General features: G+C 35.8%; 2 protein-coding genes across 2 annotated transcripts in view; one reads left to right on the plus strand and one right to left on the minus strand.

Annotated features, from left to right (window-relative positions):
- The window catches only part of LOC135198984 (small G protein signaling modulator 1-like), a 528765-nt gene that overhangs the window by 364306 nt on the left and 151959 nt on the right, over nucleotides 1-12500 (plus strand). The gene's annotated exons all lie outside the window — the stretch shown is intronic.
- The window catches only part of LOC135198966 (uncharacterized), a 96242-nt gene that overhangs the window by 62481 nt on the left and 21261 nt on the right, over nucleotides 1-12500 (minus strand). The window contains exon 2 of the mRNA XM_064226889.1: nucleotides 1-89. This exon is cut by the window's left edge and continues 21 nt beyond it. Coding sequence (XP_064082959.1) covers nucleotides 1-69 — 69 coding nt within the window. The 5' untranslated portion in view covers nucleotides 70-89. The remainder of the gene's footprint in view (nucleotides 90-12500) is intronic.

A 12500-nucleotide genomic window follows, 5' to 3' on the forward strand; every position in this document is an offset into this window, starting at 1 on the left:
GGCATTTGCAATAGACATCGATGCAAGACAAAGAGCAGCTATTATTCCCAATAGCAGTGGCGACGACATCTTCCTGAATATTGCGGATGCTGTGGAAGGAGAACGAGATAATAATAATAATAATAATAATAATAATAATAATAATAATAATAATAATAATAATAGTAGTAGTAGTAGTAGTATAATAATAATAATAATAAAATAAGGAACTTCTGTAGTAGGCTATGATATTGACAATTAAAAGCCAGAGTAGTGTACAAGGTTAAAACTAACTAGTCATTATTAACGTTCTACAAAAAAAATGAACACTTCTGTGGCTTTTAATTGTCAATAATAACTTTAATAATAATTTCTTCATCTCATATATTATTAGGACACGTGGAACTTGTGCAAGTCAAATAGTTAGTATAAACCAATTACTGTAAGAAAACTGGCGGTTTTGTCAGAGAGAGAGAGAGAGAGAGAGAGAGAGAGAAATTGATTGACAGATTATGCAAAATTAATCTGTCTCCAGCGGAAATCTCACTTTTATTTCATAACAAAAGAATATATATTTTTATACAATCGACAAAAATCAGAGAGAGAGAGAGAGAGAGAGAGAGAGAGAGAGAGAAGAGGAGAGAGAGAGAGAGAGAGAGACTCACAATAACGCTGAAATAAACTGGAACCTGACGCGCACACTCCGTAATCCTGGGCAATCGAAAACCTTTAGAAAAAACGTGGGGTTGGGTCCCCCCTCACCCCTCCCCGTCCCCCTCCCCCCAAAGTCTTGCAGGCTGCTGGTAATCTCTTCCTCTCTCTGAAGAGGGACTAAAGTCAACATGGGCTTTTAATGCAAAGTTGAAGTGTCATAAGTAATTTCTGTCTTTCCACTCCAACGGGAGATTCTGCTCTATTTTTGACCTTCTTTTCGTCCTTCGAATCCTGGTCGGAAGATCTTTTTGGTTGGAAGGGCTCTGGCCGATTTTTTTTTTATTTTTTTATTTTTTTTATTGCTTCTGTAGTTTTTTTTTACTGCAGTTCCCTCGTTTCTTTTTATCTTTCTACTTCCAAGGTTTTTTCTTTAGGATGAGTACTTGTATTAAGAGAGAGAGAGAGAGAGAGAGAGAGAGAGAGAGAGAGAGAGAGAGAGAGAGAGAGAGAGAGATTATCGTGAATACAGTCAAACGTAAAACACGGTCTTAAAGGTTCATTAAAAAGTCACAGCATAACGTTTTATATATATATATATATATATATATATTATATATATATATATATTATAATATAAAATATATATTATATATATATATATATATATATATATATAGATATTCATGTAATTATATATATATATAGATATATATATATATATATATATATATATATGTATATATATATTGTATATTATATATATATATAGATATATATATATATATATATATATCATATATAGATATTATATATAGAGATATATATATATATATATATATATTATATATATACATATATATGGATGTAATATATCTATATCCATATATATATATATATATATACATATATATATATATAGATATATATATATATATAATACATATGTAATATATATATATAGTATATATAATATATATCTAGATAGATTATATATATCAGAAAGAGAGAGAGAGAAAGAGAGAGAAGAGAGAGAAGAAAGCAAGAGATGAGATGAGATGAAGAGAGAGATAGAGAGAGAGAGAGAGAGAGAGAGAGAGAGAGAGAGAGAGAGAGAGAGAGAGAGAGAGAGAGAGAGAGAGCATCTAATTCTACCATGGAGGCCTTGCTCAAACTCTTAATAGGATTAAGGTAATTTAGCCGCGTTGATTCTGCGCCATAATCTTTCCTTTTTATTCGTTGGTTTTCTTTGAATAGGATGTTAAAAGGATCGTTTATAATTTGGTTCCCAAAGTTCTTTTTATTTTATTTTATTTTTTTTAGCGCGCGTTGCTTCATGCAAATGTGAGACGTAAGAAATTTATTTTTTATGATTATCTTCCCGTAGAACCCAAGGGATTCATATGTGACTTTTGTGACCTCGCACTAATGTCTCATCATTTATTTAGTTTATTTCAAGATTTGGTCTTATAAGGCTTGTTTGTTCTCTTCGCAAGTTCTGGAATCATCAACTCTGGTGAGACCTTTTTACATGATTTCGTATGTAATATATTGAAGTCATAAAATATTATTATTAATATTTCAGCTGAAATCTACTCACACGGAACAATCCCACAGGGGCCACTGACTTGAAATTCAACCTTCCAAAGAATGTTGGTTTCAACCTCCCACCGCTGTAACTGATCTTCATACAGTCAGTGATTTTACATAACCCCTGGGGAGAAGCGAACCCACGACATCTGAGTGGCATGCCATGACACTAACCACCATACCAGAGGGCCAGCTGAGTACCCACTATTGGCTGCTTTCAAAGGAGAAGTCTTTGCCTCAGCTGCGTTCTTACTTACACAGTACGAGTACTTATAGTACTTACAGCTCGTTCGGGTTGCCCCAGGTCCCTCAGTGTGAGGCACCTCTAATGTCTACCAGATAATTGCTGAAGCATCTTCCGGTGTATTTTGCGTCTTCCAATCTTGGATGTTCTGGGATGCAGCTTAGATATTTGTCGAGCTTATTCTTAAACACATCTACGCTCACTCCCGATATGTTCCTCATACGAGCTGGGCAACGTACTGAATAGACGCTGTATTGTCGATGCTGATGCGTAGTGGATTAATGTCCTGTGTGCTTACCTTAGTTTTCCTAGTATAGTTTGGGGTACTATTAATCTACCCCTTCTTCCCCTTTCTTATATTTTTTAACGTACAAAGATTAATGTCCATTAATGAATAGTAAGCGTATCGTTGCTCTTAGGTGATATTCCACAAACTTAGTATTTATCTTGGAAGATTTTTGAGCAGTGCCTATGACTGTCACAAGATATTTAAGAGACTGAGCCGTGATCATACTCACCATATAATCCATTATTGTGAAATTTCATTACTTCAGTCACCATGTTGATAACGGTCCAAGTTTGCCTTTAATCTCACCACCAGCTGTTTACTTCGTCGGCATTATATCACCTGCAAAATCCAGGTCTCCAACTTTCCACAATGTCTCTCATGAATCTAAAATTCTATTTCTCTGTTGACTTTATTTATCACTCACAAAGTATGACAAAATTATAAACGATGCAATAAGCTTCTTTGAAGAGCGCAGTAAGTCGCCTTTACGATTTTCCGAGGAAGTATTTTTTTTCTTTAAATTTATAAATGGTGAAGGTGCTATAGCTTCTCGTCCTCTGTAGTTCCGCCAGTGAGGCAGAACTTGAAGAAAAAAAGTATATCGAGATGTGCTCAGTGGAGATATTGTATTCTTGACAATATGGTGTAATATAATTTTCATATTGGGGTTATTGTGTGTTTGGGATTTTGAAATATATTAATAATAAAATTAATGACAAAGGTGATTGATGTAATTATTCATATTTTTTTTTTATTAAAGGTCAATTTGCTTCTTTATCCATATATATATATATATATATATATATATATATATATATATATATATATATATATATATATATATATGTGTTTTTCCAGATACCTAAGCCCAACCCGCCCTTTCAACTGACTTCTCAGAGTGATTTGGGCTCAAAATTATGTTCTCCCCGAGCCATAAAGAGAGGTTCCTGAAGTCTATTGCGAATGGATTTTGAAAATGGCTCCATAATTTTCTGTGCCTTTGGGAGAGAAAGCTGTTGAGCTGCACCATATGTACCGGATCTCATCAGTGAAGCGATTGCAATACATAAATCGTGTCTAGCACTTGGTTGCTTGCACATACGTTGCGTCCTCTCTCTCTCTCTCTCTCTCTCTCTCTCTCTCTCTCTCTCTATTTTCTTTTGTTGTTATGCATTGTGGTTAAGTATTTAATGCGTTTTGTTTTTCTTAATATGGCCACGCTTTCGTATGCCCATAACCCTGATAGACAGGTAAAAAGTTTTATGTATACTCGAGTAATTATAATAATCGTAAAATAGCCTTTGCTTCTTCGCTCATACTCACACGCATATATACGTACATACGTGTACTTTGATTACTTACTTATATACATGTTATGTATACAGACACACGCTGTATATATCTATTATCTATATCGTATAATTCTTATATCTATTTATATCTATATATATAATATATATATATATATATATATATATATATATATATATATGTATATACAGTCAAGAAAAATCATGCGAAAAAACCTTATCTGGTAAACTTTCGTGTACTATTAAAAATTAAGGTGGTATTGTGGTATACTAAAAAGTTATGTTAGCTATGTTACCTATTGTGGCACAGAAGTGGCTTTGTTCTGGACTTCTTGGAAAACACACACACACACACATACAGAGAGAGAGAGAGACGAGAGAGAGAGAGAGGAGAGAGAGAGGAGCGCTTTCCATTTTCACGAAATTTTACATTTTCCCTTGATGTGGTTATATTTCAAACATTCTCAAGTTGATAAACTTATAAACTGAATCCTTTTAAATGAAACTTACGTTGGCTCACATCATTGCTTTTCAAATAGAGATCTTGACAGAATTGTCACGGAAGCTTGTTATCAGTACAAACGCATGCATATATATATATATATATATATATATGTGTTTGTATGCATATACGTGTATATATATATATATATATATATATATATATATATATATATATATATATATATATATATTAATATATATACACACAGATCGTTCAACACAATGTGTGACTATCTTGGTAGTCCATGTTAAGGAAAAGAACCCCGGAAGGACACGACCGAAACAGTGGATGATATTTATCTTTCATTTGTTTACCCGAGACAACCTACGAATGAGGAGGTGGTGCAGTAGAAGGAAGAAAGGAAGGAAGGAAGGAAGGAAGGAGAGGAGAAGGAAGACAGGGCTCCTCCCAACGAGGAGCACACACAGTTAGGGAAGATCAACAAAGGCGGGAAGGGGTTGCGATGCTGCATTAATGACTTGATGATATCCCTGGAAGGAGCTTTCTTCTCTCCTTCCTCTTCCTCTTCGCCATCCTCGAATGACGTCACGCCACAAGGTTGACGTACGTTTTGCCCTTTCGTTTTTTTTTTTTTTTTTTTTTTTTTTTTTTTTTTTTTTTTTTTTTTGTTTTTTTTTTTTTTTTTTTTTTTTTTTTTTTTTTTTTTTTTTTTTTTTTTTGCGTGGCTCCACTAGCAGAGCTCGGACTACCGCTTGGAGCGCCATTCTTTTGTTTCCAGTTATTGCGGCTCTCTCTCTGTCTGGCATCGTTCTTTCATCCCTCGTTCTCTTGTCTAAAGTACAAGCATGGCTCTGTTGACCTAACCAGTCAATTTAAGTACCAGGCTTCAAGTCGACTGTTGAGAGAGAGAGAGAGAGAGAGTTTGGGGAAGAAATAACAATGATGATATCCAGACTTCAAAGAGGCAATCCTCAGGTCATTGGCGTGAAACCATTCTAAATAAAAAAAAAAGTTATTTCTCTCTCTCTCTCTCTCTCTCTCTCTCTCTCTCTCTCTCTCTAACAGCGTGGAAGAGTTTAAAAGAAAGCTAGACAAAATCATTAGGACACTGTGAATAAACAGTAAAACCTGCTCCTAGAGATAAGTGAGCACACGATATCTCCTCGGATGGACTAACAAGTCTTCGAGACATCCTAATCCTTGCAACTCTCTCTCTCTCTCTCTCTCTCTCTCTCTCTCTCTCTCTCCAAGGGCATGAATGTAAGTGATCACCGAATACTCTCAAGCTGTTATGAAACGAAGAGTTGGAGATTTGTAATCCCCAGATAATATAACTTTTAAATCTAACAGTGATTTGTTGCAGCGGCTGCACATCGAATATAGGATAAGATGTCATCATATGATGAATTCCTAAGTGTGGTAAGTGACCATCTATTTTTATGTACGCACGGATCACTACGACTGAAGTTATCCGAATATGATGATGCAGCCTTTATTTATTTATAAAAGAAAATGTAAATTGCAATCAAGGAAGTACCTTTTCCAATAGCTCAGATAGACTCGACGCTCAATCCTGCCTTACAAAGATATGTCGTCAGATTTCGTAATCTGTCTCATTGGGTACTTCCCATATACTCATAGATATATCTCCTATTCACTATATCCGTAATCATTTGACCTTTTCAAAAACTTGGGTTGTCATCAACTAATGGTGGATGAGGGGTAGGAGGAGGAGGAGGAGGGGGTCCTTGATCGGCAATTTGAGTGGCGGTACGTAGACTCGAATTATCTGTATCGCTCTTACATAAGAACAGTTAATTGAAACAGTTGTAGCGTAACCAAACTAAGATCTAAACGGACTTGAGTGACGGGAATGGTTAAACATCTGTAAATTCAAATTCAAATTCAAATGCTTTATTTCGGACATAAATGACCATAGACAAACACATACATATACACATCCATAAACATATATAAAAAGCCACCAAACTCTAAAAGGATAAAATTTGAAATAAGTATGAGAAATGATTATGAGAGAGAGGTGAAAAATTATGATATGAATGAGATGCGGATGATGAAGCTAAGTTATTCTTCCTAGTAAAAGGGCATATACATATGTAGCATATCAGAGCAAAACAAAGAAATACTATTCTTGCATAAGGAGCGCACCAAATGCACTAAGTATAAATGAGGCTTTTCCTATGTCTGAAAATAATTGAATTATGTAAAAGATAAAAAAAAAAAAAAAATTTAGCCGTATATTACTCTGAACAGTGAGTCTCATTCTCTCTCCCAAACTCAAAAGTGTGGGGACGTGTTTATCCATAAATATTCAAGAAAATTTTTGACAAGTAAAACATTTATTATTTGTGATTTCCACTTAACGTTGGAACAAATTTTTACAAATAAAACATTTATTATTCATGATTTCCCCAAAACGTTGGAACCCTTTCGCGGACAATTATGACGACCTTGATAATAGATTTTCCAGGTGATTATCAGTCAAATGGCTTTGCGGTTTTATTTTGTTGTGGAATCCATTCCCCCAATACACGGACACCGCCAGCTTTTCCAGTCATGGAAAACAAATTTGCTTTCGGAATATCTGGCGGGATTTTATTTGCTTTCGCTGATTTCCTCTTTCGAAAACATTTTGCTCTACTGAAATAATGATGATTATGAGGGTTTTGTCATTACTAATCTGATTAGTGTTGATGTCCAAATGAAAAACGGGATGAGTCCATCCATTTTTATGTAGATTATTGCTTCGTATTATTATGTAGATATACATATACATAGATATAAAATCATCAAGCAGGAGTCCAAAGCAGACGACAGTCAGCAGTATTATTAAGTATTTATTATTAGAAACGATTCGTGTTTCTTAAATACATCATCGTTCTGTAAAAAATGTAAAATACAAAATAAATCATCCAACAACATGGACAAGTTAGCCACGAAGGCATACAAATTATTAATACTAGAATCCAAGTACAGTCATGTCCTTGTCGAAAACTTGATTTAATTATTTTCGGATTTTGTTCACCGGGACATGGATTCATTATTTTGTGAAATTAAATATGAACGCAACTATATTGCGGCTCGAAAATAACTGTGACTATTCCGTTTGGAATGTCGATAATATTTGTCACTGCTTTTGTGAATAATTACATAACATTGCGTCATATCAACTACAATATATATATATATAGATATATAATATATATATATATATATACGTAAATATATATTTATATATTATATATATTATATATATGTAATATATATATAATATATTTATTTATTTATTTATTTATATATTTCTATATATGTGTGTGTTTTTGTGTTCGTGTATACGTGGAAGTGAAATTGCTACGTGCTTTATGTCTTAAAACTGGCAAACAATCGGTCGTAAGTAAATTTCCATTTGTGTAAATATTGCATAAATCAGGATATTCTTAGTAGTTCCATTACTATTGATTTAGAGCCTCGGTTAACCGGAATACATGCTCTTCCAAGAGGAACCGCACTTGACCATCTAAGTGCAACTTTGGTAATATTGTTTGCCAAAGAAACTGTATTGCTGTGGAAAACAAGGAACTGTATACACAGCCTGAAAGGAATATTACAGAACTCACTTGCCACTGGAATGGTGTAATGGGACTGGAGTTTCAAGTAAATACTATGTTAGAATTTTGTGTCAAATCAGAAAAAATGACATATGTTGGTACATCAGTAAAGGATGCTTGCTTAAGGTTATTTGCAGCGCCCCTTCGGCCCAGAGGTGCAGTCCCCTTTCATTCCTTTTACTGTACTTCCATTCATATTCTCTTTCTTCCATCTTTCTGTCCACCCTCTGGTAACAATTTTAAACCATTTCACTGTCCATTTCCGTTTCAGCGTTGAATGGCCTTAGTTGCCCCAGTGCTTGACTGTATGCCAAAAGTCTACAAATCAAACTGTCAGTAAAGGATAAATGTTATTTACATGTACATAGATTTGCCAAAAGTCTACAATTCAGTCAATCAGTACATAGATTAGAGAAAGGTAAAACCATTTGTACATAAACTGGAGAGAGGAAAACCCATTTGTAATAAAATATAGTTGCAATATGTAGTATATACTAGAAATTGTATACCAAGCAATTTGACGGAGACTCCAAAATATTTTAGATAAAAAATATCGATGCTGAAAATATACAGACATTGGAATAGCGAGTTGCAGAGAATCAGTTATAGTGTTCATTTCTTAATGAAAAGGTCTATTGTTCTAAGTAAACTGACCTAGAGGCGCTTCCTTTTTCTTTCGGCACCGGGATTTCCTCCTCCTCTACTGATAACCAGAGGAAGTCTCAAGCGTTAGAAGATTTTAGGAGAGTAGAAATATTTAGCATCTCAGTTGTTTGTAGGTTATTTATTTATCCATTTATTTATTTATTTATTTTATTTTATTTTATCAAGCTTTTAGCCTAATTATTGGGGGTTTGGAAAACATTTCCACGTCTTTTATTTACTTATATTGCAGAGAATGGGATTTTACTCTTATATTGCAGAGAACGGGATTTTACTCTTATATTGCAGAAAATGGGATTTTACTTAGCGACTCCCAAGGGTTTTAACCCGGCATGTATCCACCTTTGCTGCGTGTTCAGTAGAAGCCCCTTGGGGATGACCGTAAAAAATCAACAAAAAGTCTGTAAATATCATAAAGATAACGACGCCTAAGAAATATTAGTCCTAGATAACGACTCTCGAAAACCCTTGAGGATCACTATCTAGGAAAGATCCAGAGATTGTTATCCGTCACAAAGTGGCACCAAAGAGAGCGAATGTTTCTGACTTTTCTTTCCTTTCCCACTTCTTGTACTTAATTACCCTTTTCCCCATCTTCACTTCCGGAATAAGGTCCTCATTTGACCCAGCTGGGCGACAGGTTTTGTTCTATCCTGCCAAAACTTGATTCTCAACCTTTTGTTTATCAAGATCTAAAGCGCGATATGTCACTTGAATGTATGAATAGGTTTCATTTATTGAATAATAATAATAATAATAATAATAATAATAATAATAATAATAATAATAATAATAATAATAATTTAGTATATCTTAATTTAACCAAAACACGGAGCTGGTTAACAGCTCTCCTAGGGCTGGTCCGAAGGATTAGATATTTTTACTTGGCTAGGAATCAATTGGTTATCTAGAAACGGGACCTACAGGTTACTGTGAGATCCGAACCACATTATATCGATAACTTAATTTCTAATCGCCAGAAGCAAATTCCTCTGATTCCACCTTGGCGGAGCGGGGAATCGAACTCGGGACAACCGAATCGGTAGACGAGGACGTAAACCACTAGTACCAACGAGGAATGATAATAATAATGATATGTATTTACTCACGAAAATAAGCCACTTATTGAATGACATTCTCCACTGCTTTCATCAGTTGAAACGAAGAGTTATAACCAAACTATCAACAAAGCCATTGTACGTAAATAATTTTCCTAGCAGTATAGGTTTATTTGTGCATCCCATTGGGAATCTTATTACCTTTTTCGTTTTATATCTTCTAAGCCGTTTGCCAATATCGGAAAAGGATTTACTTCAAACGACGCTTTTATAGTAGACAATATTACTGACGGTGTAACCACTCCACTTCTGTGAGCTGTATTTTAATGCGAATTTGATAGGAGGCTACACCTTGGATAATGTTGCCAAGATTTTATTATTATTGTTTTGATTTTTTTTATCTGTCATCCTATTCGACTGTGTGTGTGTGTGTGTGTTTTAATAGTGTGGGGTTCCGGCTTGCATCCTGTCTCCTTAGGAGTCCATCGCTTTTCTCACTGTGTGTGCTGTTTCTGGGAGCACACTCGTCTGCATGAGTCCTGGAGCTACTTCGGCATCTAGTTTTTTCCAGGTTCCTTTTGCAGGGATCTTGGGATCGTGCTTAGTGTCCCTATGGTTATGGGTACAGTTTCCACTGGCATATCAAATATCTTTCTTATTTCTATTTTCAGGTCTTGATACTTCTCTCTCTCTCTCTCTCTCTCTCTCTCTCTCTCTCTCTCTCTTGTACTCTGGTGTCCCATGGTATTGCGACATGAATGAGTGATACTTTCTTCTTGATTAATATTATTATTATTTTTTTGTAGTGGTATATTAAAACATCAATCCAATTCCTGGTGTAGGTTTGTTCGTATTTTAATACCGATCGAAATTTTTAGCAAATGAGTGATATCTGAGCCAGGAAGGGAAATATTCTGAAAAGGCCAGCAGATGCGCGCGCTAATGCGCGCTCTTAAGCTGCATCTTTAGAAGTGCACATGAGGAAGAAAGGAGAGGCATTAGCCTTTGTCTGCTATTCAGCCGAGTCATCTCTCATGAATAGTTGGAGAGTTCCACAGAGAGAGAGAGAGAGAGAGAGAGAGAGAGGCAGAGAAAAATTCTTGAAGAGAGAACAATTCCCTTGAAAGAGAAGAGAGAGAGAGAGAGAGGGGGGGGGGTAATTTCCCTGAAGGAGAGAGAGAGAGGATGAGAGAGAGAGAAGAGAGAGAGAGCGAGAGAGAGAGAGAGAGAGAGAGAGAGAAGAGAGAGAGAGAGAGATCTTAGAGAGGAAGAGAGAGAGAGAGAGAGAGAGAGAAGATAGAGGAGAGAAGAGATAGAGAAATGGCGAGCAGGGGGGAAGATCCCCTGAAAGAGAGAGAGAGAGTTCCATGAGAGATATAGAGGCAGAGAAAATTCCTTGAGAGAGAGAGAGAGAGAGAGAGAGAGAGAGAGAGAGAGAGAGAGAGAAGGGGGGGAGAATTCCCTGAGACAGTGAGAGAGAAAATTCCCTGAGAGAGAGAGAGATAGAGAGAGAGAGAGAGAGAATTCCGTGAAAAGAAAGCGAGACAAAGATATGATCCCGAGTTGCAAAGCTCCCGGAAAGAGAAACAAACTTTTCTCGGCCCTCAAAGAATGAGCGGGAAGTGCGTTTAATGTTTTGCTCTGTTGGCAAAATAGAACGACGATATTCAATCCTTTGTTTGTGTCTAACGTAGCACAGTTCCCAGAAGCTCTTCACTGAAAAGTTGAATTCCATTTAAAAAACAATGTAGTATAAGAGACCTTCCAAAACAAAAACCGATTTTAAGAAAAACACGTATCAAGAATATCACGTCGACTCATGGAGAGAACTAAGATGGGAAAATGAACCTTCTCTGACGAGGATGTTTTTCGTCACCTCCTCCCAAAATGAAAGAAGGAAACGATTTTAGTCAGTAAGACTCCTGACTTTTACAAGGACTGACTCGGGTCTTATTTATCAAACGCGGACTTGCCTTGTATAGTCCTATCATTGGATGACTGTGCAACTTTGTTACACTTAGTGTATCTAAGTGATGTCACTGGATATCTTTGCAACTTTGTCAGTTACACCTAGTGCCTTGTATATCTGAAATCATTGGATATTTTTGCAACTTTGTCAATTATACCTAGTGCCGTGTGTATCTAAGTGACCTCACTGGATATGTTTGTCAGTTACACCTACTGCTTTGTATATCTGATATCACTGGATATCTTTGCAACTTTGTTAATTATACCTAGTGCCTTGTATATCCAAGTGATGTTACTGGATATCTTTGTAACGTTGTCAGTTACACCCACTGGTTTGTATATCTGGTATCACTGGATATCATTGCAAACTTTGTCAGTTACGCTTTGTGCCCTGTATATCGTAAGTGGAATATGCGCCCATAGTCGCCAAAAGATTAATGCAGTGTAGTTGGCGATGCAAAGCTTCCCTCTTTTTTTTTTTTTTGAGAAGTCTTTCAAGATGAGAAGCGATTTGTCTTCGAGAGACATGACAGCAGATGCCTCCATCCGGAGGGAATTTCAAGCTCTCGTGTTATTCCTCCGATGTGTTTGGACCCATATTACTTTCCCTAAGTCTGTCTCGCAGTGTGTTTTAGTTTTCTGGAAAAGAAAAC

Source organism: Macrobrachium nipponense, chromosome 23 (assembly GCF_015104395.2).
Source record: "Macrobrachium nipponense isolate FS-2020 chromosome 23, ASM1510439v2, whole genome shotgun sequence".
Classification (NCBI taxonomy): Eukaryota; Metazoa; Arthropoda; class Malacostraca; order Decapoda; family Palaemonidae; genus Macrobrachium; species Macrobrachium nipponense.